General features: G+C 39.5%; 3 protein-coding genes across 6 annotated transcripts; 2 read left to right on the top strand and 1 right to left on the bottom strand.

Moving 5' to 3' along the window:
- The first annotated feature begins 1,979 nt into the window (after positions 1-1,979).
- On the top strand, positions 1,980-8,208 carry LOC125230896 (glyceraldehyde-3-phosphate dehydrogenase 1-like). Of its 4 annotated transcripts, none has more exons than XM_048136164.1 (7): positions 1,980-2,136; positions 2,477-2,600; positions 3,245-3,360; positions 3,985-4,087; positions 4,664-4,824; positions 6,604-6,764; positions 7,139-8,208. In XM_048136164.1, exons 1-7 carry the CDS (start codon positions 2,053-2,055, stop codon positions 8,184-8,186), a joined length of 1,797 nt encoding a protein of 598 aa, XP_047992121.1. In that variant the 5' UTR covers positions 1,980-2,052; the 3' UTR covers positions 8,187-8,208. The 4 variants fall into 4 exon arrangements, with proteins under 4 accessions (XP_047992121.1, XP_047992124.1, XP_047992123.1 ...); XM_048136167.1 differs by having other exon boundaries at positions 6,604-6,915; positions 7,139-7,173; XM_048136166.1 differs by having other exon boundaries at positions 6,604-7,275.
- A 445-nt stretch (positions 8,209-8,653) lies between these two features.
- Positions 8,654-9,160, top strand: LOC125230910. The gene has a single exon (XM_048136190.1). It carries the CDS (start codon positions 8,654-8,656, stop codon positions 9,158-9,160), a length of 507 nt encoding a protein of 168 aa, XP_047992147.1.
- Positions 9,161-9,298: 138 nt separating this feature from the next.
- LOC125230903 (PI-PLC X domain-containing protein 3) lies at positions 9,299-27,099 on the bottom strand. Its single transcript, XM_048136181.1, is given in 9 exon segments — positions 9,299-10,166; positions 10,822-11,018; positions 13,192-13,329; positions 13,374-13,532; positions 21,937-22,066; positions 23,225-23,345; positions 23,348-23,386; positions 24,091-24,192; positions 26,395-27,099. Coding segments are annotated over 9 exon segments (1,146 nt in total). The 5' UTR covers positions 26,426-27,099; the 3' UTR covers positions 9,299-9,937.
- Positions 27,100-27,383: the final 284 nt, after the last annotated feature.

The raw sequence follows: 27,383 nt of genomic DNA, 5'->3' as shown, positions 1-27,383 counted from the left end.
TCTTTATTTATTTCAACTCTTAGTCTTATTATTTATTTATTCATGAACAAACAATAGTCATACTTGTTATGGAGAATTTTTGACCAGAAGCTGCACTTTTGGATGGAAGCAAGCCGCTTTGCATGGTGATAGTAGACATCATAGTAAACAAATTTTTCCGAGGATATCGAAATTTCATCCCTTAGGAAACCGAGCGTAGCGAGGTGTTTTATGAAAATAAAAAAAATTCTATCTTTTTATTGTATCTTTTTATTGTATGTAAATGAAAGGTATTGCTTTGTGTAATTAAAAAAAAATTGAAACAAAAAATATTATAAAAAAAGTAACAAAAAAATTAAAAAAAGTAAATTTACGTCTCGCACTGAATAACTTCAAAGAATGACAGGCAAAATGTACAATGTCGATATATGAGTTTTTTTAATCAAAGACAGATAAATTCATAGTTGAAAACTAAAGACCGCATCGAAATCGGACTATCATTTTTTAAGATACAAGTTGCCAAAGTTGGGAAAATATGCTTTATATGGCCACTTTGAAATTCCTTTGCCAGAAAGTCAGAAATAATATATTTTTCTTACACAGAAAAGTACATAGTGACAGTACAACTCAAAATAAAATAAAAAATTCCGAGGATATCATAATTTCATCCCTTAGGACGACGAGCGTAGCGAGGTCTGTTATGAAAACCGAAAAAAAAATCTAATTTTTTTGTACGTCGTCCGATTTTGACAAAACATATTTCAATTGAAAGGTATTGCTTTCTGTAACTTAAAAAAAAATATTGAAAAAAATTGGGAAAAAAATGAAAGATTTTTCAAAAAAAAACTTAAATTTTTGTATCACACTGAATAACTGCAAAAAACGGTAAACACGATGTATACTATCGATATATGAATTTTTGAAATTAAAGACAAATAGATTTATGATTATAAACTAAAAACCGAATCGAATTCGGATCAGTAGTTTTTAAGATACGAGTTGTCAAAGTTGGCTTAGTTTGTTTATATGGTCGCTTATAAATTCCTTAGCTAGAAAGTCAGAAACATTATATTTTTCTTACAGTTATTACCAATGCATACTTCTAACTATGAATTTATCTGTCTTTGATTAAAAAAAACTCATATATCGACATGGTACATTTCGTCTGTCATTCTTTGAAGTTATTCAGTGCGAGACGTAAATTTACTTTTTTTAATTTTTTTCTTACTTTTTTTATAATATATATTTTTTCAATTTTTTTTAAATTACATAAAGCAATACCTTTCATTTGAGTTACGTTTTGTCAAAATTGGACGATACAATAAAAAGATAGAATTTTTTTTATTTTCATAAAACACCTCGCTACGCTCGGCTTCCTAAGGGATGAAATTTCGATATCCTCGGAAAAAATCGTTTACTAAGACGTCTACTATCACCATGCAAAGCGGCTTGCTTCCATCTAAAAGTGCAGCTTTTTTTTCATAACTAGTATGACTACAACAACACAAAAGACAAACTTAATGCCATTAGTCATTCTAACAAATACACCGTGGTCTGCCCTGTCTAGTTGTATATAATCTTTGAAAATGTTTTTAAACCTTGGGTTGCTATGATAAAAAAAATGTGATGAATAACAATAACCAAGACCCTGCAACAAATCGCACAGGATTTATGAAATATCCCTGACGAGCAGTCAAATCAATTAAGCTAAGGGCCGATTAATATGTAATGGCCGCTGTACACATGGGGCCAACGGTTGGGCCATTTTCTATTTTTTTTTGCAATGACAGTTTTTTCCCATCCCTTCATGACCTTACCGCACCGCACCTGTAAGTGGGAGCGAGAAAAGAATAACTATTTCTCGTTCCTACTTACAGGGAAAAGTATGCAGAATAGAATTTATGTAGATGACCTTGGTGCGGTACGGTTTCCTTACGTTCATGTGTTAGGTGCTTAATAAGCACGACTGATGAAAAGAGAAAGCGGTACTTTTAAAAATGACGTCTCTCTAAAGTCTTGAATGTAAAAATTCAAAGTTTATTTTGATGAATTTTCGTTTCTTATCTATTCGGCATGGTAATAAAAGTAGGGATCAACAGCTTTGGCCGAATCGGCAGAGTTATATTTAGAACTTGCACTGAACACGAGGATATAGAAGTAGGTATACGATATTAATATACTTCATCTGTATGAATTAGATTTCATGCCCTTACTTGCTTAGCTTACTAAATTCTTCTGTTCTAAGCACTTGACCTAGGGACCGAATGTGGCAAATAAGTAATACCACTACTGCTCACTGCCCACTTATTAAATGTCTGAAAGTGTATAAGTATAATATTGCCTATAGTGTTATTATTTCTTCTCGTGAGCTAGACAGACAGGTATTTAGGTACACTGCCCAGATAGAGCATACCAGATGGCTTTGGTTTACTTTAGGGTTTCAGCATTTTTTGTAAACTCCTTAATAATTTAGGTTCATGTTTCATTATTTTTGTAGGTTTCAGCAATCAATGACCCCGCTATCGACCTAGAGTATATGTGCTATTTAATGAAATTTGATTCCACGCACGGGAAATTTCCTGGCACCGTGCTACACGAAGGCGATGTAATAAAAGTCAATGGTTTGTTGTAAATCTTTATTGGCTCACTTCAAATTATCTTTCTTCGTCATTTTGTAAAGACTCATGAGTATCATGCATGCATGAGTGTACGTAAGTCATGACTTACGTACGACCTTCAAGAAAAGAGCGCGTACCCATCTCAAAATACCGATAATGCTCTTTACAAACCCTCCTTTAGTGTTGCGGGTGCTTGCCATATGGCAACTTGCACGTTTACTTTCTAATTCTAACATGAGAAAATAAGTTCTATGTTCCAAAATAATATAATACCTACTTACACTTAGTCAAAGACCTAAAAAATTTTATCGCACATATCATTGCTATATCTCGCAAGTCAGATACCAACGGTAAACGGGTATGTACTTACGAATACTTATAAGTATTTGCTATAGGTCTTTGCTGCAGGACGATGGTCCTTCTCTCATTTTTCTAGGCCTCTGTGTTAAATCTTATGGAGTTTTATTAGATTATGTGTACTTACCTATATTTTGATAATCAGCACCACTCCATCGCGCAAGGTGTCAATACTTACTCCACCTACTCGACAAAAATTAAAGTAGGTACACATACCTATAGGTAAGCATTTAGGTAAACCTGAGAAAAGATGATGCGTTATTATGCTGATAGCTATATGATCGTTACAGGCCATTCTATAAAGGTGTTCCACCACAAAGCGCCCGCAGACATTCCGTGGCAGGACGCGGGTGTGCAGTATGTTGTCGAGGCTTCTGGCATGTTCACTAGCGTGGGAAAGGCTTCGGTAAGTACTCGTTCAGAGTAGATAGAATTTAGGTGTGGGGAATATATAAGCACTAGCTTTTGCCCGCGGCTTCGCTCGCGTTAGAAAGAGACAAAAAGTAGCCTATGTCACTCTCCATCCCTTCAACTATCTCCTTAAAAATCACGTCAATTCGTCGCACCGTTTTGCCGTGAAAGACGGACAAACAGACACACAAACTTTCCCATTTATAATATCAATAATTAGTATGGTTTAGATAAGATATATGTGTTGTTATTAGGGTTTCGAACCAAAAAGGTACAAAAGGAACCCTTATAGTGCCGCTCTGTCCGTCTGTCTGTCTGTCCGTTGTACTGGCGCCGCTTTTATAAGCTAAACTAGAAAAGATAGTATCATATAGAGGAGACTACACAAGTGCTCAAGAATATGTATTGGCGCGATGCTATAAATTACACTGCTTACCTAGTTGTAATAATACTGCCCTAGAAAAATAACAGTAGGTAATGGCTTCATGGATGAACTGCATCTGGGAATCCTGGGATTACAGATGGGAATAGAAAGTATTACTTACTGTAGATTCTCATCTCTCTCTCTCTCTCTCGTCCCCGCTTGACATGAGACAGCGAATCACGACTTTGTTTCTAGGGTCACTTGACCAGCGTTGGAGTTAGGAGAGTGGTAATAACGGCTCCTAGTGCGGACGCGCCGATGCTCATTCTGGGCGTCAATGAAAACACCATACAACCAGGTATGAACATATTATGCGTTCCCTTGCAGTTGTTATATTTATTCATTGCCACTGTGGTAAGCAAGTATTGGGAAATCGCCCGTAATTTTGAAATTATAACGGTAATTTAGGACCCATTTAAAAGTCCCAATTGTACACAGTCTAGAGCCATTCTAGGACATATTTAAACTAGGAGTCTATTTTGTACGGAAATAGTACATTGTGTGTTATAAGGGCGGAAAGTGAAGGATTACAAACTCGAGTTATTAAAGCCCTCCACCGAAGCTACATGTGATATACCTACAATGTTTTTCGTCACACTCGCGAATTTTAAACTACATTTGTAGGTATTGAAATACCTACGCTGACATTTGGAACATTCGTCCGCCATCTTGCAATTTTTGACAAGTCGTGGAAGGCCCCAACCCAGGTATTCACTTTACCGCCCTAGGGCGGTAAAATAGTTCATTACGTATCAATATGCAGGCATATACATGTAATAACATCGTTTACGAGCGAGTGTGATGAATAGAACATTTTTTTAAATGACGGGCGTTTACAAAATATGTCTGTTACAGTTATTTACCTAATTTGTAGATATGAAAGTAGTATCATGCGCATCGAGCACCCTATACTGCCTGGCGCCCATAATCAAAGTTCTAGAAGATGCGTTTGGAGTTGACGATGGTTTTGTGACCAGCATACACGCTATGACGCCGTCGCTTAAGCCACTGGACGGCCTGTGTGTTCGAGGAAAGGTAAATATATGTATAGTATAGTACCTACAATCTAGGTACTTGACAGTACCAATGATGAATCAATTTATAGCCAGTTGCATTAACCATATATGGGCACTGCGCAATGTCTCTCAGCAGCATTTAACAGTGCAACTAAAATTTACAAACGCTTAAGTGCGTTTTCACATTATCCGATCCGATATCGGATGTCGGACCGATATCCCATACATTACAGGCGCCATCTTGGATTTTTTCCATTGAAATCCTTCCGACATCCGATATCGGATCGGATAATGTGAAAACGGCCTAACAATGCCAGAAAGATAACTTAGCTTTTATTCTACTTGCCTTGTTAGTATGATTCGGTCAAACTGTGTTTTTTGAAAAAAAAAAAAATTAAATCCAAATAAAAATAAATGCGGTTTGATACCTTAGCGTAAGGTGCTTTGCGCACACTAGCGTCCCCTCCCCCCACCTGACGCAACCCCCCCCCTTTTTACCCTAAAATATGTCCCAAAATTTAGTTTTTTTAAATTTTTGGGGAAAGTGTACATTTAACAAAAAAGTTGTCAATGAAAGAAATAATGCTCATGAAATTCCCAAGAAGAAAGGTCATATAATATTTTTTGATATCATGCACTATTTTCATGTTATCTACACTACATACATAAAAGGCAAAGTCCTGAGTGACTGACTGACTTAAATCAAGGTACGAGAAACCGCTGATGCTAAAGAATCCAAATTTGACACGTAGGTTACTTATAAGTTCTACGAACCCGCTAAGGAAGGAATTTTCAAAATTCATCCCCTAAGGGGGTGAAATGGGTGTAAAAGATTCGTATGAGGATCTACCTTTATTTTGAGAATATGAGCTTGAAACTTCGTGTAAAGACTATAAAGGTAAAATTACAATGGAAAGAAACTAATTTCAGCGTTTTTGGATTTTTATCCTTTAAGAGAGTTAAAATGAGGCTGGCTGAAGTTTGTATGGGGAATAAGTTTTATTTCAAGCTACAGGCTTGAAACTTAGTAAAAAGGTACTTCAGAAGGGCAAAAACTAGTAGCTTGATAAACTTTGTCAAAATTCTGAAATTAAACCACTAATACACATATGACTATTTCCTTAAGTACTGAGTTATATCGAACTTCAACAAGCTAATGCACGATTATGGTAAGTGCTACAAAAAAAATGCATATAACCGTTTTTGTCTAAAATTTAATAAGAATTAATTCTTTCATAGACACTTTTTCCCTTACTCTGATACTTTTCTGAAAAATGAAGAAAAACCGTAAAACGGGACCTATTTCGTGCTAAAAGGGGGTGTTGCGTCAGGGGGACGGTAGGGGACGCTAGTGTGCGCAAAGCACCTTACCCTAAGGTACCATACTACATTAAAATTTTGCTGGATTTTTTTTTTTTTAATTTCCCATACATTCGAATACATCTTGACCGAATCAAGTATATTAGTTTGGGTCAAAACGTGGAAGCTAAATTTGACCCACTCCGGTTTCCGATTGAGCTGAAATTTTGCACACATATGTAAATCACGTGACAATGAGCTGATCCGATGATGGAGCAGAAAGGTGGTTATAGGAACTCTGTTGTGAAATGTCGTATCCCCATCGAGTAAGGGGGTTTTAAAAACGTCTCGGAGAGCAGTAGATGATTGTTGAAAGAAAGGTACAGTCGGCGATAAAAGATTGTGCCAAAAATGATTTTTTTGCAAAAAACTTATTTATTTAATAACTGATTGTAACACATTGTATAGTATACGTAACGGTACGGGCTTATATTTTTAGCACTGGCGCGACCACCGCAGCATCGTCCAAAACATCATACCCGCTGCCACGGGCGCCTGTCGCGCTCTCGGCAAGATCATTCCTAACTGCAAGGACAAACTCGCTGGGCTGGCTTTTCGTGTGCCAGTCGTTAACGGATCCGTGCTGGACATGACTCTCAGGTCAGTGACCTTACAGGAGCGCTCAACAAAAACAAAACACCATAGCGTGTCGTGCTCTCGGCAAGATTATGCCCAATTGCAAGGACAAGCTTGCCAGCCTGGCTTTTCGTGTCCCAGTCGTTAACGGATCCGTGCTCGATATAACTCGCAGGTCAGTGACCTCACAGGAGCGACCAACATGACATCCCTACCCTACCTACGGCAAACAACTTTACAACATTCTTGGCTTTAGCTTTCTTATTGATTAACAGGTAACATTTAAAACTTTCTCTAAATTACATAAATTTAGAAGATGTGGCACTTTACTTTTACTATTATAACTGTTATTAAGTAAAAATGTACACGTTGTAATGTCCGTTGTGTACGCTTGACAGGTTGAATAAGAACACCACTATAGCAGAAATATCCAAAACTATAGAAGATTTAAATAACTGCTCATTACGAAACATCATACAAGTGTCCAACGAAAAGTCCGTATCCTCTGACTTTATGGGAGACAAGCATTCCTGCATTTTAGACATTGATTCGAGCTTGCAAATGAAACCTAACTTTTTCAAACTTATATGTTGGTACGAGAATGAGTACTCTTACTCATGTAGAGTTATAGACACCGTGCTATTCTTAGAAAGACAGTTCCAAACGCATATCTTTACACCCACTAGGCTCATGTACAAGAGGCCTTTATCTGGAAACCTTCACAATATAGAAAAGAGCCAAGGAGATGTAGGAAGACCATATGTTTCATTCTGTTTTCCTGGACTACAACACAACCGCCCCACCTTTAAACCCAGTTTACAAAACCTGGAAATAAGAGCCACTACTGCACAGAATGCTATACAGGAACTTGCTTATTCATCTATTCGACGAAACAAGGAATCCATTAAATCCTATATCGAACGACTTACGAAATGTAAATGCAATGAAAAGACTGTACCGAGAAAATATACAAAGGAAGATAATGAGCACAAAGCAGAAAATTGTTTTAAAAAAGTTGAAAAAGAGGTTTCTGAAATGTTAATCATGGCTGAAGATATGTTAAATAAATCGTGTAGTAGAAAACTACAGTCTTCAAAGAAATGCACAAAATTAAGTGAAGAAGAATCTAAAAACCGAGACACAATGAGAAAAAATATTATAGCAAAAATTTCAGATACTCTTGAAAAGATTAGAGAGGTGAAAATGTGTACTCTAAACACCAGTACTGCAGGGGATCAAAAGACTGATGCACGCAATCACGAGTATGAAGACAAAGCAAGCCTGCCTTCTTTGTCTACACGTGAAGCCGGTTCACTCAACATCAAAAACTCTCTACTTAAAGTGCCCAAGCCTAATTCGCCCATCAAAACTGTTAATTCTAGGACTTCATTGAATACATTGATGAACCAAACATTCCCAGATTACCAGGGGAAAATAATAATGTAAATTTTCCCTTAATAAATACTAATACATTTTGTATTAGTAAGAATCTGGAATCTGAATATTCTATCAATGCTCATGACGAAGACGATACGAGTACGGTGGCAACTATAGTGAGTGAGAAACTAGAAAAAACACTAAACATTTTGAATGAGACCGCGCACTCCACACAGGTTAAATCCAAAACAACTAATTATTTTTTAGAAAATTGTAATGAAAAAAGTATCAAGTGCGACGATCAAAACGAAATAAAAAATAAAACATTTGAAAATAAAGGCAAAATTGAAATTGTCGGGAAAACATCTAACTTCAATATTGACACAAAAACAGATTCTGACTCTAAAGAAAGTGTTAATGAACAATGTATTGAACTGAAAGAAACCGAAACTGTATATAATATTCAAGAAACTAGAAACATCAATCGTGTTAAGAAGGCAGATGACATAGCGAATGAAAACTTCAAGACCTGTCCAATGACATCGCGAAATGACATGCCGAATGAAAACTTCAAGAGCTCTGCAATGACATCGCAAGATGACATCGCGAATGAAAACTTCAAGAGCTCTCCAAGATGTTCTAGCAGTACAATAGAAAATGATTCCTTGAAATCTTTGAGTGGCATCGTTTCCAGTTTCGCTACTGCCAGTAAAAAGAATAACTCATGCGGAACACAAGATATTTACGACAAATTGGACAGTGACAGCGTGTCGGACTCCGGCAGTTCCTTTAGAATACGCGAGAAAACTTCACAAGTCATAAATATTACAGATTTGACTTACTCACTGGAGGATCTGCCCCGCTTAGACAAGATTTGTAGAGTTATTGAAATATCCGATGAATTATCGGACCAGTTGTTTTCACCGCTCACCGACGATAACTACGATAATGCCATAAAGAGAAAATGGTCGTTTCAAGATTTGTGTGAAAGAATCAAGTATGATGAGTTTTTTAACGGATTGTTCGAAAAGTCTGCGTCGTAGGTCTTTTGAATGTGAACAAATTATAAGTACGAAATAAATATTTTATTTCAAAAATAAATGTATTAAAATTTAAAGGCAGCGTTATTTATAATCTCGATCTGGAGGATCTGCCCCGCTTAGACAAGATTTGTAGAGTTATTGAAATATCCGATGAATTATCGGACCAGTTGTTTTCACCGCTCACCGACGATAACTACGATAATGCCATAAAGAGAAAATGGTCGTTTCAAGATTTGTGTGAAAGAATCAAGTATGATGAGTTTTTTAACGGATTGTTCGAAAAGTCTGCGTCGTAGGTCTTTTGAATGTGAACAAATTATAAGTACGAAATAAATATTTTATTTCAAAAATAAATGTATTAAAATTTAAAGGCAGCGTTATTTATAATCTCGATATGTACTATGTTCTATTACAGTTGTACTTGAACTAAATGTCTCATTCGACTTACTTAAAAATAATCTTAGCATTTATAGTATATTAAACACATTCAATTAAGCTAATTACAGTTTAAATCACTTTTTAGTCCCTCACGCGACATATATTCCGAAAAGCTTAAAATGACCGAACATTTGCTGTGTCAGTTTGCTCTTTTCCCAAAAGAATAAAATGCAGAAGGTTATTTTTGCTAAAGTAAAAAGTATGTACAATTTGAGTAGTTTCAACATACTACAAATCCCTATAAGTAACTATTATGCTTATTTATTACCGAGTTTCTTATGAAATATCACAGAAGACTGTCACACAACATCCTTAAATCTATCAGGTACATTTGAGATCTCACCCGTAGCTATGGTAGACTACGTCCCTATTCTGCAGCAGCTTGTCGTTGAGATTGATGATGGTGCGGGGGAAGACGGCGCCGGCCATGTCGACGAAGTCCGCGATGACGACGTTGAGCGGCGCGCGCCCCGCGCGCCCGGGCGGCCCGGGCGCGAGCTCGGCGAGGAGCGGGAGCACCTCTTTGACGACGGGCGCGGCGCATTTTGTGCGGAGATTTGACGTCCACCTTGAAAGTATACAATTCATATTGGTGTGGAGAAAAACCTTGTGTTTCACTCGGTGGCAACGTTTGTTTAATCTTCCTGCCTTAAAACTCTCGCGACGCACTAGATTACACTTTTTATTTTCAAAATATTGGAATATTTCGCTCGCTCGGGTATCAATATTGGCACATGCGATTAACAACTGTGCCCCTTGTAAAACAAATAGGTAACTATTCTTTATCGAATTCAATGTAACTAACGAGAGAGTGGTATTGCGCAATAGTGCATGCTGATATTGCTGATGCACGAAGCCGGTGTCGCCGAATATTCTCTAAGAACCGTAATAAATTGGACGCTTAGCCCTGTTGCCATAGCAACAGCATGATTCACCTGAACACGATATAGCCGGGTGTTGGCGTAAGTGCCGCCTGATGCACGAAGCCGGTGCCAGGGTGTCGCCGAATATTCTCTAAGAAGCGTAATAGGTTTGACGCTTTTTCTCGTTGCCATGGTGACAACACACTCACCTGAGCACGATGAAGCTGGGTGTGGGCGTAAGTACCGCCTGATGCACGAATAGAAGCCTGTGTCTGGGTGTCGACGAATATTCTCTAAGAACCGCAAGAAGCCGAATGCTTTGTCATGTTGCCATGGTGACAGCATGATGCAGTGACTCACCTGAGCACGATGAAGCTCGGTGTTGGCGTAAGTACAGCCTGGTGCACGAAGCCGGTGCCAGGGTGTCGCCGGATATTCTCTAAGAACCGTACAAGGTTGGACGCTTTGTCTTGTTGCGGCCATGGCGATGGCAGCATCTGTGGTTGCCAGAATTCGCTCGTTGTGTAGACTGACTCGTTGCGGTATACCACTATAACCTGAAAGGTTTAAATAGGATAATGAGAGCTTTGTAAAGAATACACATTACATAGTCGAAGTAATCTATCGAGTAGGAGCTGAGTTATTATTTATCGTGCCAGACCCAGATGTCTTGAGACCAGTTGGGGTTATACACTCACAGGCAGGAGTCGCATCAGACGTTGTTGGTTGTCCTTAGAATAAGTTCAACTATACCCCAATTGCTAATTCGAGTCCAAAAAAACTACGACAGATACGTCAATGTCACAGCTGTCAATGTCACTTATGTCACTGTCAAAATACTTTTCAGGTTTCGCCAACCTTCTACATTCTTTATTTGGCACCTAAGAAATCCAAGAATACTTGATGATAAAATTGTGAAGAAAATTCGTTTTAGTTTTTTTGTTTTAATTCTCATACGTCAAATTAGTTCCACCGGTCGCCACTGATGATAAATGTTGGTAATTCGCATTATATTACGTGTATATGTGACAATCAACATCACCTTCATTCACGTTGCTAATAATAATAAAACTTAAACCAGACAAATGTATGCACTAAAGCTGCCCTATCTCAGTCAGGTGCAATTTTCGCCAATGTTTATTAAATTAGTCATTGGAGTCTAACAACCCATTACCAATATTAGAATGTTATTGCTGAAGGGTAGCACCTGAACTGGCTCTCAGAATGGCGCGTGGCGAAGTCAGGGGCTCACGAAAGGTATTTCCTTAGCGTATTGAACGAGTGCCCAATGTATCTCTGAGACTCCTCAGGAGATTTGGAACCATAAATTGAAGAACATTACTCAAACTTACTTACATACTCTCTTTAAGGTAAAACAATAGATCATTACATGTGCCATTTTTTATCTAATAGGTTCATAAGTGTCGGTTGTCAATAAAGCGCTACTTGCATATTAACGTCTGTCTATCATATATCAGAGATGTAGTCTGTATATCTGTTTATCATACATAATAATAAATTCAACAAATACAGTTTGACAGACCATGGTGTCATGGCCGCTTCCAAAACAATGGCGGCCGTGGCAACCATAAAGCCCACTATACACTATTTCGCTGATTAGCTAATTGTAAAATATATGTATAAAAATTGGTCACAATATCTATATCATCAATAGATTGTTCTATACCGCAAAATATAGCACCAAAAGTTATTGATACCTGAAGTGATACAAGCGCAATACCAACTTTACAACTAAAAATCACGGAAAAAAAGAAAAAAAATCGGGCGTCCTAGTATTTATGTAAATAATAAAAGACTATTAAATATATAAATCAAAGGATTGAAATAAATAATAAATAATTTATCTTGGCGTGTGTTTTTATAAAAAAGGATTATACTATTTTACAAACATTTTATTGCAGTGGCAACATCGTAGTAGTTTTTTTGGACTCGAATTAGCAATTGGGGTATAGGGTGCGGTGTGCTGACGACGGGAGGACTTACGGAACTCATTTGTTCCGTCTATTGTCCTTTGAATCGTCGGCAACCCGAACCCTCCTTTGAACTTGTACACTCCTTTTTGCTGTGTACTTATACTTAACACAGCAAAAGGGAGTGTACAAGTTTCTAATGGGTAATTAAATGAACATTTAATATTAAACCATTATCGTGAGACCATTTTAATATATTTTCAAAATCCTTTTGTATATAATTTTGTACTTTACTAAGGTCTTTATCCGCATATAGCAAGCAGGTGTCATCCGCATACATGTACCTATGTTGAACAGTTCCGCACAACATTAGACTGTTTACGTGCATTATGTAACCTACCTGAGTATACCGCCATACACCGAGCCGGTCTAACTTGCTGGTTCAGTCGCAGTGAGCGAGTTAAGCGTGACCCTGTGCAGGTCCAAATGGCTGAGGACCAGTTTGGGCCCGTACAAGTTAAGCAGGAGTCTCATCAGACGCTGGTGATCCGTCGGAGTGAAGCCGTAGAAATGCTGCAGGTCGAGAATTACTACAAGTTTCATTGAAAAATGCTTACTTGCTGGTTCAATCTTTTAAGAGAGTTAAGAGTGACACTGCGCAGGTCCAGATGCCTGGGGACCAGTTTGGGCCCATACAAGTTAAGCAGAAGTCTCATCAGACGCTGGTGATCCGTCGGAGTGAACCCGTAGAAATGCTGCAGGTCGAGAATTACTACAAGTTTTATTGAAAAATGCTTACTTGCTGGTTCAATCTGTTAAGAGAGTTAAGAGTGACACTGCGCAGGTCCAGATGTCTGGGGACCAGTTTGGGCCCGTACAAGTTAAGCAGGAGTCTCATCAGACGCTGGTGATCCGTCGGAGTAAACCCGTAGAAATGCTGCAGGTCGAGAATTACTACAAGTTCAATTGAAAAATGCTTACTTGCTGGTTCAATCTGTTAAGAGAGTTAAGAGTGACACTGCGCAGGTCCAGATGTCTGGGGACCAGTTTGGGCCCGTAAAAGTTGAGCAGGAGTCTCATCAGCCGCTGGTGATCCGTCGGAGTGAAGCCGTAGAAATGCTGCAGGTCGAGAATAATTACCTGGAAAAGTTAATTTTGCTCTTTAAGACGTACGCAAAAAAGTAGTAAATAACATCTACTCTACGGGACTAAAACTATTAAGGTCAATATGGGTAAGTGTGTCATAAGGGGAAGTGTGTCTGGCTTTTACATTTGGCTGTTTTACTCATTGTCACTGGTGGTTTTGCGAGTTCATACTGTTACATCTTGCTACTTACGATTAGTAGTAAACGTATTGAACTCTTAATAAACACTGATCGTCATTTAAATAGGCCAAATGAGAAGGCCAAACACACTTCTCCTTATGATACACTTACCCATACTGACCTTACATAGAATCTTTATAAAATATACATGGATGTCTTATGGGTTCTATTATAGATCTTGGTTTCTAATTATTTCCCCCTTTATTTATTTATTTAAACTTTATTGCACAAATAAAACAAAAATGTACAAATGGCGGACTTAATGCCTAATGGCATTCTCTACCAGTCAACCATCGGGCTAAACAGAGACATGTAAAAATGGTGCAAGGAGAAGGAAAAATGACAATGGTAGAATAATCGAAAACAACTGATCAATCAACCCTTCCGCAACCAGGGACTTCCGCGCTACAAGCCTTTCATTGGGAATCCCTAACGTAAGGACGACCCAATCGAGAGACTCTCCCTTTCGAACTGCAAGCCCATTCATTTGACTAGCCCTTACAAAAAACTAAGCAAAACAATAAAGCTAGCCCTGTGCATTGGCTTAGCGCTATCCGATACGGCTTGCAATCCTTTAATAAGGGTTACCCTTATTTTAAGCGCTATTTATAAGGCTTTCCCTTTTGTTAAAGCGTAGTCGAGCCTTGCGTAAAAGAGACAGGATTATGAATCTAAGCTATTGTAAGAACAGGAAGGAAAATGCGCTGTTGCCACTCCGCACTATGCGCCCCATTTTTAATTTTGCAACGAAACGTTTTCGTTGGATAAAAGTAAACACGGCTAGAATAGTACATTACATCAGAGAACACGGCATGTATAGTGCTTTTCTCAAATTATTTTTAATGAACTGGGAGAAATCAAGGGACTACTTCCCAGATGATCGACAATATTTAATTGCTGATGGTAAATGGTAAATGATCATCGTCGCCCATAGATCAGTATGTATGTTCGTACGTATGAATGTATGTAGGTATGTATGAATGTATGTAGGTATGTATGTATGAATATTATTATGTAAATATGTATGTATGCATGTAAATATACAGTGTTGGCCGAAAATCAATACAATTAACCATTAACATTACACATTGAAAACGTTAATTGCCAACATAAAAACAAGCCGTTTTCGTCATCCAACTCGCCTTGATGAGTTAATTGGGTGAGCAGTTCCTAAGATAGAGCTGATGCTGAACCCTGGCTTTTCCCAGGGGAACGCGGGTTTGGTTTGACATAGGCAAGCGCTGTTTTCGTCATCGGACTTGTTTTGATGAGTACTTGAGTGAGCAGTAACTAAGGTAGAGCTGATGCTGAACCCTGGCTATTCCTAGGGGAACTCGGGTTTCGTGCAACATAGGCAAACGCTGTTTTCGTCATCGGACTTGTATTGATGAGTACTTGAGTGAGCAGTAACCAAGGTAGAGCTGATGCTGAACCCTGGCTTTTCCCAGGGGAACGCGGGTTTGGAGTAACATAGGCAAGCGCTGTTTTCTTCACCGGACTTGTCTTGATGAGTACTAGTGTGAGCAGTAACCAAGGTAGAGCTGATGCTGAACCCTGGCTATTCCTAGGGGAACGCGGGTTTGGAGTAACATAGGCAAGCGCTATTTTCGTCATCGGACTTGTCTTGATGAGTACTTGAGTGAGCAGTAACCAAGGTAGAGCTGATGCTGAACCCTGGCTATTCCTAGGGGAACTCGGGTTTCGTGCAACATACGCAAACGCTGTTTTCGTCATCGGACTTGTCTTGATGAGTACTTGAGTGAGCAGTAACCAAGGTAGAGCTGATGCTGAACCCTGGCTTTTCCCAGGGGAACGCGGGTTTGGAGTAACATAGGCAAGCGCTGTTTTCTTCACCGGACTTGTCTTGGTGAGTACTTGTGTGAGCAGTAACCAAGGTAGAGCTGATGCTGAACCCTGGCTATTCCTAGGGGAACGCGGGTTTGGAGTAACATAGGCAAGCGCTGTTTTCGTCATCGGACTTGTCTTGATGAGTACTTGAGTGAGCAGTAACCAAGGTAGAGCTGATGCTGAACCCTGGCTATTCCTAAGGGAACTCGGGTTTCGTGCAACATAGGCAAGCGCTGTTTTCGTCATCGGACTTGTATTGATGAGTACTTGAGTGAGCAGTAACCAAGGTAGAGCTGATGCTGAACCCTGGCTTTTCCCAGGGGAACGCGGGTTTGGAGTAACATAGGCAAGCGCTGTTTTCTTCACCGGACTTGTCTTGATGAGTACTAGTGTGAGCAGTAACCAAGGTAGAGCTGATGCTGAACCCTGGCTATTCCTAGGGGAACGCGGGTTTGGAGTAACATAGGCAAGCGCTATTTTCGTCATCGGACTTGTCTTGATGAGTACTTGAGTGAGCAGTAACCAAGGTAGAGCTGATGCTGAACCCTGGCTTTTCCCAGGGGAACGCGGGTTTGGAGTAACATAGGCAAGCGCTGTTTTCTTCACGGACTTGTCTTGATGAGTACTTGTGTGAGCAGTAACCAAGGTAGAGCTGATGCTGAACCCTGGCTATTCCTAGGGGAACGCGGGTTTGGAGTAACATAGGCAAGCGCTGTTTTCGTCATCGGACTTGTCTTGATGAGTACTTGAGTAAGCAGTAGCCAAGGTAGAGCTGATGCTGAACCCTGGCTTTTCCCAGGGGAACGCGGGTTTGGTGTAACATAGGCAAGCGCTGTTTTCGTCATCGGACTTGTTTTGGTGAGTACTTTAGTGAGCAGTAACCAGGGTAGAGCTGATGCTGAACCCTGGCTATTCCTAGGGGAACTCGGGTTTCGTTCAACATAGGCAAACGCTGTTTTCGTCATCGGATTTTTTTGATGAGTACTTGAGTGAGCAGTAACCAAGGTAGAGCTGATGCTGAACCCTGGCTATTCCTAGGGGAACTCGGGTTTCGTGCAACATACGCAAACGCTGTTTTCGTCATCGGACTTGTCTTGATGAGTACTTGAGTGAGCAGTAACCAAGGTAGAGCTGATGCTGAACCCTGGCTTTTCCCAGGGGAACGCGGGTTTGGAGTAACATAGGCAAGCGCTGTTTTCTTCACCGGACTTGTCTTGGTGAGTACTTGTGTGAGCAGTAACCAAGGTAGAGCTGATGCTGAACCCTGGCTATTCCTAGGGGAACGCGGGCTTGGAGTAACATAGGCAAGCGCTGTTTTCGTCATCGGACTTGTCTTGATGAGTACTTGAGGAGCAGTAACCAAGGTAGAGCTGATGCTGAACCCTGGCTATTCCTAAGGGAACTCGGGTTTCGTGCAACATAGGCAAACGCTGTTTTCGTCATCGGACTTGTCTTGATGAGTACTTGAGTAAGCAGTAGCCAAGGTAGAGCTGATGCTGAACCCTGGCTTTTCCCAGGGGAACGCGGGTTTGGTGTAACATAGGCAAGCGCTGTTTTCGTCATCGGACTTGTTTTGGTGAGTACTTTAGTGAGCAGTAACCAGGGTAGAGCTGATGCTGAACCCTGGCTATTCCTAGGGGAACTCGGGTTTCGTTCAACATAGGCAAACGCTGTTTTCGTCATCGGATTTTTCTTGATGAGTACTTGAGTGAGCAGTAACCAAGGTAGAGCTGATGCTGAACCCTGGCTATTCCTAGGGGAAGTCGGGTTTCGTGCAACATAGGTAAACGCTGTTTTGTCATCGGACTTGTCTTGATGAGTACTGGTAAAGCTGATATTGAACTCTGGCTGTACCTAGGGGAACTTAGGTTTGGTGCAACATAGACAAACCCGGTTTTCGTTATAGGCCCTGCCTTTATGAGGACTTGGGTGCGCATTACCCAAGCCAGTGCTGTAGCTGAGACCTGGTGGTACCTAGGGGAACTCAGGTTCGGTGCAATATAAATAAACGCTGTTTTCTGTTCATAGTATGTTTCGTGTGAAATATCTTAGACTCGTCTTTATGGCTGGTACTTGGTTGAGTTGAGTAGTACCATAGAATCTGTCAAACTATTTCTGTTGATTGTTGTGAATTCTATAAAGATCGTTTGAAACAGAAATACTTTTCTGGCGGCAATCAAGCATACAGCCCGTCTGATAGTAAATAGTTACCGCAGTCTATGGACGCTTGGAACTCCAGTATTCTCTTTATTCCCTGTGTTAATTACTATTAGTGAAATCGACTGTACTTAATTTTGATATTCAAATGGATATACATACGTATTTTTTTAGACATAAATAAAGTGTTTTATGTATGGCAAATTAATAAATTTGTTCCAACTACTGTTAATATTCACTTCTGGTAGGATTTTTGTTCAGTTAATAATATGTTTTATGCCTAACTTGACATTGCATGAAATATTTCTATATTATAATGCACCGAAACCAGAGTTGCCCTAGATACCGCCAGGGCTCAGCTACAGCGCTGTCTTGCCTATTGCGCACCCAAGTCCTCGTCATGACAAGTCCGATGACGCAAACAGAGTTTGCCTATGTTACACCAAACCCGAGTTCCCCTAGGTACAGCCAGGTTTCAGCATCAGCTCTATCTCGGGTACAGCTCACCCAAATACTCATTAAGACAATTCCAATGACGAAAACAGCGTTTGCCTGTGTTACACTAAACCCGAGTTCCCATAGGTGCAGCCAGGGTTCAGCAGCAGCTGGACTTTGGGTACTGCTCACTCGAGTACTCATCAAGACAAGTCCGATGACGAAAACAGCGTTTGCCTGTGTTACACTAAACCCGAGTTCCCCTAGGTGCAGCCAGGGTTCAGCATCAGCTGGACTTTGGGTATTGCTCACTCGAGTAGTCATCAAGACAAGTCCGATGACGAAAACAGCGTTTGCCTGTGTTACACTAAACCCGAGTTCCCATAGGTGCAGCCAGGGTTCAGCATCAGCTGGACTTTGGGTACTGCTCACTCGAGTACTCATCAAGACAAGTCCGATGACGAAAACAGCGTTTGCCTGTGTTACACTAAACCCGAGTTCCCCTAGGTGCAGCCAGGGTTCAGCATCAGCTGGACTTTGGGTATTGCTCACTCGAGTAGTCATCAAGACAATTCCGATGACGAAAACAGCGTTTGCCTGTGTTACACTAAACCCGAGTTCCCCTAGGTGCAGCCAGGGTTCAGCATCAGCTGGACTTTGGGTATTGCTCACTCGAGTACTCATCAAGACAAGTCCGATGACGAAAATAGCGTTTGCCTGTGTTACACTAAACCCGAGTTCCCATAGGTGCAGCCAGGGTTCAGCATCAGCTGGACTTTGGGTACTGCTCACTCGAGTACTCATCAAGACAAGTCCGATGACGAAAACAGCGTTTGCCTGTGTTACACTAAACCCGAGTTCCCCTAGGTGCAGCCAGGGTTCAGCATCAGCTGGACTTTGGGTATTGCTCACTCGAGTAGTCATCAAGACAAGTCCGATGACGAAAACAGCGTTTGCCTGTGTTACACTAAACCCGAGTTCCCCTAGGTGCAGCCAGGGTTCAGCATCAGCTGGACTTTGGGTATTGCTCACTCGAGTAGTCATCAAGACAAGTCCGATGACGAAAACAGCGTTTGCCTGTGTTACACTAAACCCGAGTTCCCCTAGGTGCAGCCAGGGTTCAGCATCAGCTGGACTTTGGGTACTGCTCACTCGAGTACTCATCAAGACAAGTCCGATGACGAAAACAGCGTTTGCCTGTGTTACAATAAACCCGAGTTCCCCTAGGTGCAGCCAGGGTTCAGCATCAACTGCACTTCGGGTACTGCTCACTCGAGTACTCATCAAGACAAGTCCGATGCTGGACTTCGGGTACTGCTCACTCGAGTACTCATCAAGACAAGTCCGATGACGAAAACAGCGTTTGCCTGTGTTACACTAAACCACAGTATAAGGATAAATCCTCCGAGTTCTACCGCAAGGTCAGGGGTTGTACCTGTGCTACTGTCCTACTTGTAGTAACTGTGTATGGCGCTAGCTATCCAACGCTGGACCTTTTTATCTAATAAAGATTCAAGTACGTGTTTGTTTCTCTGACTTGTATTTACATAAAATGTTTGAATAGATACAATCATCAAACTTTCGAGCAGATAGATCGCAGCATCTACCTAAATGTCGTTACAGATAAATCCTTATTGATTTTAATGTGTCATTCTAGCTTTAAATCTCACTTTTACGCCATTTACGTAAGCAATTGTACCTAACACTGCAAAAAATATAACAACCACTTACTTTTCTGGGTTCTAGGAATTCTAAAGAACATTCTGACATTTCCGCATTTTGAGAACTGTTCTCCATACACCCATAAACACTACAGTAACGAAAATATGTCTTTGGTGCTGACGTCATTTTCTCCCGAACTCAACACGTCAACACAGCGCGCGAACGCGGCCCCGACTGTCAGCCCAATACTTACCAGTTTCGCATGTATTCGGTGCATATGGACAACACACCGCGCGGAGTGAAGTTTGTTAGAAGAGTTATTACTGCTTTATACTGTGACTAAACTCGAGTTCCCCTAGGTACAGCCAGGGTTCAGCACCAGCTGGACTTCGGGTACTGCTCACTCGAGTACTCATCAAGACAAGTCCGATGACGAAAACAGCGTTTGCCTGTATTACACTAAACCCGAGTTCCCCTAGGTGCAGCCAGGGTTCAGCATCAGCTAGACTTCGGGTACTCATCAAGACAAGTCCGATAAAAAAAACCGGCCAAGAGCGTGTCGGGCCACGCTCAGTGTAGGGTTCCGAAGTTTTCCATATTTTTCTCAAAAACTACTGAACCTATCAAGTTCAAAACATTTTCCTAGAAAGTCTTTATAAAGTTCTACTTTTGTGATTTTTTTCATATTTTTTAAAATTGTGGTTCAAAAGTTAGAGGGGGGGGGGACGCACTTTTTTTTCCTTTAGGAGCGATTATTTCCGAAAATATTAATATTATCAAAAAGCAATCTTAGTAAACCCTTTATTCATTCTTAAATACCTATCCAACAATATATCACACGTTGGGGTTGGAATGAAAAATATTATCAGCCCCTACTTTACATGTAGGGGGGGTACCCTAATAAAACATTATTTTCCATGTTTTATTTTTGCACTCTGTTGGCGTGATTGATATACATATTGGGACCAAATTTCAGCTTTCTAGTGCTAACGGTTACTGAAATTATCCGCGGACGGACGGACGGACGGACAGACAGACATGGCGAAACTATAAGGGTTCTTAGTTGACTACGGAACCCTAAAAAGCAGCGTTTGCCTGTGTTACACCTGAGCAAAGCAGGAGCCTATCATAACTATAAGTATTTGGTATTGAAAATTGAACCTTATTTTATCTACAGCCGTTTCCATCAAACAGAAACGCGCAAATATCACACACAGTGCCGCCGTAGGTAACGATCGTATGTTATTTCGTTCGGAGTAATGTGTGCTTTATGAGCGAGGTACAGGATTTAAACTCGCACGATATGCTATAAGGGAAAGCAAATAAAACCCAATATAAGGCTTACCCTTATGGCGTTAGGCTGAGCCGATGATAAGGGTTTTGAAAGGGTATTGGGCTATTTTAGGTAAGCGCTTTCGTTAGGGCTTTAAAAGCAAAATGAAAGGGTATCGCGTCAAAAGGGTAGGTAAGTTAAGCCTAACGAAATACCCATACAAAACCCCGTATAAGGGATAGCGGGCCGGTCCCTTAAGTTTTCATGTTTTTTTCGCTCCAAATGCTACGGTAGTAGGTATGAGAGGTCTACGCTAACATATATGTATACTATTAAATTAGTGACATTACATTAGGTACACGGTCGGTCACTCGGGTCGTTATGGGTAGCTACATAAATATTACGCATCACATGTTAAATCGGATGGGTTGGTTTTGTCTTTGTGCTACATAATGTACACATTAACAGAGGTTGCTAATAGTATATTCAGAGCAAAGACATATAATATAACTCCGTACTATACTCGATCCTCTTTGATTTAGAGTTACGACATGTGTTAATAAGGGTAGAACTAACATCATTTGAGTTGAAACATCATAGACATCATGACAAAGATACGTTTATCAAAAACAAACATGAAGACATATCATGCAGGCACGTTGATTTTCACTATTTGTTACATCACAAAACTTAGCTTACCTACTGTAAAATGAGTATTCGCTGAAAAAAGAAAACTGAATGTATAAATGCACATAATTACTCATCAGTAATGAGAATAAGAACAATAAGATTAATAAGTAAGAATATTATGTAAGTATTAATAAATATATTAAATCATATGTACCTCCTCGGGGTGTGTGTCAACGAAGTCCTTGACTTGTTTCAAAGCACTGGAAATCTCCTCAGCATACAGGCCATGAGTGAAGAAAAATTCTTTAGTGCCAGGCTTGGTGGCGAGCCTCAAGTCAAGGTATCTGAAAGATATAATGCATATAAAGTAAAGTAAATTCATAAATTAAATAAAGTTTACATACAGGCAATGTCCGGTGGACTAGGCCTGTATCTTGCAGCCCACACATATAACAAACTGGTATTATAACAACTGCGAATTTATTTTCATGGACTTTCATACACAATTACCGGGATAAGTGGCGCTGGCGTACACGAAGGGAGGCCTATGCTCAGAAGTGGGCGATTAATGGCTGAAATGATGATGATGATGACACAATATTAAGGAATTCCTTAACATTGTCAATTTGTCATTCTAACTTTTAACTCCTATTCAATGCTTTAGCTTTAGTAAATTTAGTTGATAAAAATATCTTACGTTTTTTATAGGGAAAAGTGCTTGATTTAAGTTGACAATGTAACAATTATTTCATTAAAAAAAATTTTATCAAGTTATCATACACCTCTGGCCTATTCAAATGAATAACATTTAAGTAACATTCAGTAAGAGAAGATGAGGTACATATATGGTGTCATATAATATAATATGCTTTCATATGGTTGCATGTGTGAACATAAACAGTTGCAGATAACTGGTATATTATTACTATATAACACAAATAAATAAGATAATGTCAGTGCTCGATTTGTATACATGTGTCATTGATAATAAATATGTAGATAATAATGAAAAATTATATGTACAGTCAATCTCAAAAGAAACTGCATATTTTAATATCACACTAAAGAAAATCCCTTATCAAGGATTTTTGTACATTAACCCAACTTTTGCTATCTCTATTGCATGTACTTATTACACCGGCGGCTGTGGTGTCACTGTATGACCATAATAGCAATATAATTGTGTGCGTGCAATAGAGATATCAACTAGTGGTTCAATGTACGAAAATCCTCATAGAAAAACCTTTCGTTAGTGACAAACATGTACAGTCAGATTCAGAGAGACCTCATTCATATTATACACCCTTTGCAAACAAATTTCTATGCAGGGAGATCACCTCTCTATGCATGTAACTGTATATCAGGACTATCAGGAGATATCCTTAATTGATGACAAAGAAATGTCAAAATTTTTGGTCACTAATTTGATCCTTGGCACTTAAAAACATAATTTCTTAGTCATAATTTTAATCCTTTTTGTGTGTTGAATTTAAATTCTGTACCTAATGCCAATGAGAAGTTGCTGCCAGGTATCTAGGCTCTGCGTAATGGTCCAGCGTAAGATCGTACCTCGGAACAGAGGGTACAGTCTGTGGAGGATGGGTTCAGCATCGGGGCTAACCCGCTCGACCGAGTGATGCCATATGTCATGGAGTCATGACTGCCTGAAAAATATAAATTATCAAATACAATACATGAACTCTCTTATTTACACGTTTAACAGTGATTGGACTGATTGGTGTTTTTGATATCATGTGGGGTGAATGACATCAATAAAATAAATGTTTATTTAAAGTTCATGCATGTACCTAATATTTGTGTTATGTCTAGGAAAGATTAATAATTTGGTTTGGTCTGTGTATATCCTCTAAAATTATAAATAAAATAGAGATATACCTATTTTGGTAATATCTAAAGAGTTTTTAATCTATATCCCAATTCAATTATGCAGCAAGTAAGCATTTGAAAAAAGCAAAAAAGGTAAAGTCAATCCCACCCAAAAACTTTCTGTAAAAAACTAGCAAAGTCTCGATGGACCTGCTTGTTTATATCTAAAGAGTAATGAAATCTAGACAAAGTTGTGCCAAGTCTAAGGTTCCTTACTGTGATTTCTTTATTATTATAGTTAATGTGTGTGACTTGGCCGAATACCAACAACTTTTCTACTGGTCTAAATAATAAAATACACTATAAAATCGTATTTCTTATAATAACAATTCTATTTTAAGGTATTTATTAAAAGATGCATAACTAGGTCAAAACACATGGTATTTTTTATAGAACCTTGATACTGCAGTAAAAGAATTTAAGTTATAAATGAAAACAATACTTAAAGCAGAGTTTACAGAGTTGCAAATAAAATTCATACCTGGTATCGCAAGGTATATAAAGGGCATATCCTTTAGCTGCTCTGGCAGATCTCTCATCCATGTTTCCAATTTAAGGTCCTTTGTTTCCCCCATAACGATTGCTGGAAATCACGGTTTATGAAAGAAAATGTGACTAAAGATTGTGTTGAAATAACGTTATGATTAAGTACGTAGGCCTAGTCAGGTCGATGACGTCTGAGTTCACCTTATACCAAGATAAAATCTAAACTGAGGTTAAAGTGGTACCTTCGTGGCTCGCTCACGTCATCCTAATTATGGAATCGAGGACTGGTTCGGCCCTTCGGTTGGTCACTTTCAAATGCCTTTGGTCCGGCAACAAATCTATAAACTACATCATTATCATAAAATATTTTCAGGCAAAAAAGGAGAATTTTGCAAAGTATTTACTGGTAACATTTTCGCAAATAAAAATAAGTATTCGGTAAGTTTGAAATGTTAAATATTGACCAATAGATAGGAGCAAGATTACGACCTCCCTAAACTGGTAAGATAATACCTGTCACATGCTTGTCGCTAAATGTCAACGTCACGGTGACAAATCAAAGTTTTGTTTTTGCACAAAAAGAAATGTTAATTATCAATAGTTTTTATTTATATTTTTGTCCAATTTTAAGTGAATTTCAATTTCATATTTAAGTAGACACATATACGATTCTATCAGTGATAATAATAAATAAATTCTGTACAGTCAGCATCTTACAAATTAATGACATTACAGCTAGCCATTTTTATATTAAAGGAAAAAATGGAAAAATTTACGCTTCCGGCGGGACTTGAACCCGCACCATTTTTGCAATCCGTGCAATCCAAGACGTGTGTACAAAAGGATAGGCATGGAAAGATTTGCGAAGTCCGGCGTGGCTTCCGTAGCTCAATTGGTAAGAGCATTGCACGGATTGCAAAAATGGTGCGGGTTCAAGTCCCGCCGGAAGCGTAAATTTTTCCATTTTTTCCTTTAATATAAAAAAATGTTTAGAATCGTTAGCAGACGTTTCTGCTTAATAAAAATTAATTACAGCTAGCGTTGCACACATTTACCTAAAATATTTGGATATACTATAGCCCACATAAGACATCATTACCTATTTCACGCTAAATGATACTTACATCAGTTTTAATTGACCTACCTTATATGACATTGACCTTCCTACATACCCACAATATATCTGCCTACTTGTGTTTATGTACCTTATTTCGTTCAATAAAGTTCACGTGTTGTGGACAATACCTACTTACAGCATGTAGTAGCTGCAAATATTTTTAGCGGCTCATGTACAATAGATACGATCAGCGCATAGTCGTAATATTCTTTAGACCAACTTAAAGCAGCGTTCCCACTTAAGCGTCGCGTGTCTCGGGGCGCGCAACGGACGTCTCCGCCACGCCGCCTGAATGTAATTCAAAAAACGTCTCCTCAAGGACGTAATGCCGTGGCTTGCGAGGGCGACGGTCGCGCGATGGTCGCGCGACGGCGATGCGACGCATACGAAATCAAACCTTATCGATATGGAAGTATGAGACGCGACGGCGACGGTCGCGCGACGGTCGCGCGACCGTCTCCCACGCAAGACACGGCGTAAGACGCGCCCCAGGCGGCGTGGCGGTGGCGTGGCGCGCGCCGCGCCGCCTGGGGGCGCGTCTTACGTCCTTCCTATACAAAATGTACTGAGGAGACGTTTTTTGAATTACATTCAGGCGGCGTGGCGCGGACGTCCGTTCCGCACCTCAGGACAGGCGTCTCTTAGATGTGGCCGGTCCCTAAAGACTACGCTAAGTTGTGTTCCAAGTTTCTGACCAATTCCTGCATGTTTAAATGCCAATTGATTAGTAAGTATTTCTGTTTCCAACTGTAGCGACATTGTTAGTATTGTAAGTGCCGTTGTACTTGTAGTTAATTATAATTGGGTTATCTTTATCTGACATTTGAGAGGGTAAAGATAAATAAACAGAATTTTATAACACTTGCTTCTCTGTAAGTAGGTACCATTCGTAGGTTGCAGGTAACTGCATAGCGGTAGCAACAAGTTGTTGATAATCACTCATGTTTTCCTTGTGCTAATAGAACCGGCTAAACGGTACTGAATGATTGAAACACGTTGCGAACTTTGCTAAGGCAACATGTTCATTTCAAAGGCATTTCAAAGTTAAACAAAGAATTTACATTTCTAACAGGATAAAAACGGTTTAAATATGTATACCTATGGAGTCCCACATCAGTTTGGTTAAAATGGGTTTAATTTATTAGGTGCCCAGTTTAATATTGAATAAACAGTTTTCCATACCTGCGACAAGTAAACATGAAGCCAGCCTCATCTTCACGCCACATGAAACTTACAAGTACCCACTGGTAACCGTTATTCGGCAGTATATTTAGATTATTTAGTATTCCACTTTCGTGCACCGCCGCGACGCACAACACACAACCCGCACGGAGCCGCGACTCAAAATGAACATAACACACGGTAAATACGAATAACTGATATGGTTTAATAAATGCAAAAAGTCTTCTTGTTTATGAGTAACCGATTGCTTTGTTTCTGATCTTGAGCAAGTCAGCCCGATTAGGAACTCAGGTGTGAGCAGTACGAAAGGATTTATCTTAAACGCCTTTTTGCGCGGATTTTTTCTGGTATGCTCTAATTATAAAGTGTAGCCTTGACTTTGGCTATGAATGGTGTCCATAGGTATCTTTTCCTTTTCTTATTTGATGTTTTTTTTTGTGTTTAAACTTGATCTAGGTATGCTCCTACGTGGGTAAATGTCCTGATTAATCGAGTTCAAAGATCATTAGGACATGAGACTATCGCTTCTGGCTATAAGCAGTGATAGCCGGCGATTGCTAGTGTTTAAATTTAAGTGGATTAAAAGGAACATAAGATTACTTATAATGCCGGTTTTCTTTTCATATTTTACCAAATCATTATTATCTTCTTGTCATTGATCTCTTGTAACATTTTGATAAGAGATAAGTATCATTTACAAAATCATGTAGGTAGTTATATGATTGCTATACCTTGGTATGTATCATTGATACTCTCTGAAGTTAAGATCGTCGATCCGACTGCGTAAATTAAGAAACAAATAAAACCCGTACTAAATATAATAGAAAGAACAGAGCACACAGTAGACACAAAACACCGATTTAGTATTAACATAATTATAATTGCTTCGTTTCCGGCGAAGAAACTCGGACATGTTTAAAAAATCGGAGCATTGTCCGGCAACACCGCTGCTCACGGGGACTTGAGCACGATTATCCATTTACTTTATT

This window comes from Leguminivora glycinivorella, chromosome 11 (genome assembly GCF_023078275.1).
Source record: "Leguminivora glycinivorella isolate SPB_JAAS2020 chromosome 11, LegGlyc_1.1, whole genome shotgun sequence".
Lineage (NCBI taxonomy): Eukaryota > Metazoa > Arthropoda > Insecta > Lepidoptera > Tortricidae > Leguminivora > Leguminivora glycinivorella.
The sequence above is the reverse complement of the archived record's forward strand: the minus strand, read 5'-3'. Positions and strand labels throughout refer to the sequence as shown.

Coding starts and splice junctions, on each gene's coding strand:
- LOC125230896 (XM_048136164.1), top strand. CDS start 2,053: ATGGTAATAAAAGTAGGGATCAACAGCTTTGGCCGAATCGGCAGAGTT. Junction 2,137..2,476: donor CTGAACACGAGGATATAGAA/GTAGGTATACGA, acceptor TTATTTTTGTAG/GTTTCAGCAATCAATGACCC. Junction 3,361..3,984: donor CTAGCGTGGGAAAGGCTTCG/GTAAGTACTCGT, acceptor CTTTGTTTCTAG/GGTCACTTGACCAGCGTTGG.
- LOC125230910 (XM_048136190.1), top strand. CDS start 8,654: ATGACATCGCGAAATGACATGCCGAATGAAAACTTCAAGAGCTCTGCA.